The following is a 656-nucleotide window of genomic DNA, read 5'->3' on the forward strand; positions in this document are numbered from 1 at the left end:
GCACTTAGTGATGCGTTGTCCATAACTCATAATGCTAGTGAGTCGCTGACATCATGTATCAAGCATAACGAGATGCTACAATACAATGTTTTAAAGGATTTGATGCTTACATTAAAAGCTAGCGAAGGGGACCGAAATGAATTGATAGATAAAGCCACAATTCAACAAGATTATATTGCCTGGAAGAAAAAAATGAGTACTTTAAAGACACTTCCAATGAATTAAGTAACAGGATAATGTCTGATACGTTAGATGTGAGAAGAAGGGTTGCTGCCGAGCAATTGAAAAATACAGCAAACAAAAAATTAGTAAAATTTCAGAAAAGGAGAAGGAGGATCTATTCAAGGCATAATATTAGAAACCCAGATCTGTTAGATCGTAAGAAGGAGTGTATGATATCTGAATTGGTAGACATGAAAGGAGACATTAAGAAGATGGCTGAAGATTATGAGGCTGGGTTTAGAGGGGTAGAAGAAGAGGATACAACAACATAAAAACATACAAAAACATTATAAAATTAAGAATATATATATATATATATATATATATATATCAAAAAGACATATAAACTTGGTTTGCTTTGCTAACAGATTTTACAGTTGGGCTTTATTTAGTATTTTGGCTCACTAAATAAGGCTTCTCAACAATAAAAAAGA

General features: G+C 32.5%; 1 protein-coding gene across 1 annotated transcript; it reads left to right on the forward strand. All coding sequences in view use genetic code 12, as the record gives it.

The window, feature by feature from the left end:
- CANMA_003659 (uncharacterized protein) lies at nucleotides 1-225 on the forward strand (the record flags this gene model as incomplete). Its single annotated transcript, XM_051815855.1, has 1 exon — nucleotides 1-225. A coding segment is annotated over one exon (225 nt), but the record flags the coding sequence as incomplete, so codon positions are not given.
- Nucleotides 226-656: the final 431 nt, after the last annotated feature.

This window comes from Candida margitis, assembly GCF_024628925.1.
Source record: "Candida margitis strain CBS 14175 chromosome Unknown scaffold133, whole genome shotgun sequence".
NCBI classification, from domain to species: Eukaryota; Fungi; Ascomycota; class Pichiomycetes; order Serinales; family Debaryomycetaceae; genus Lodderomyces; species Lodderomyces margitis.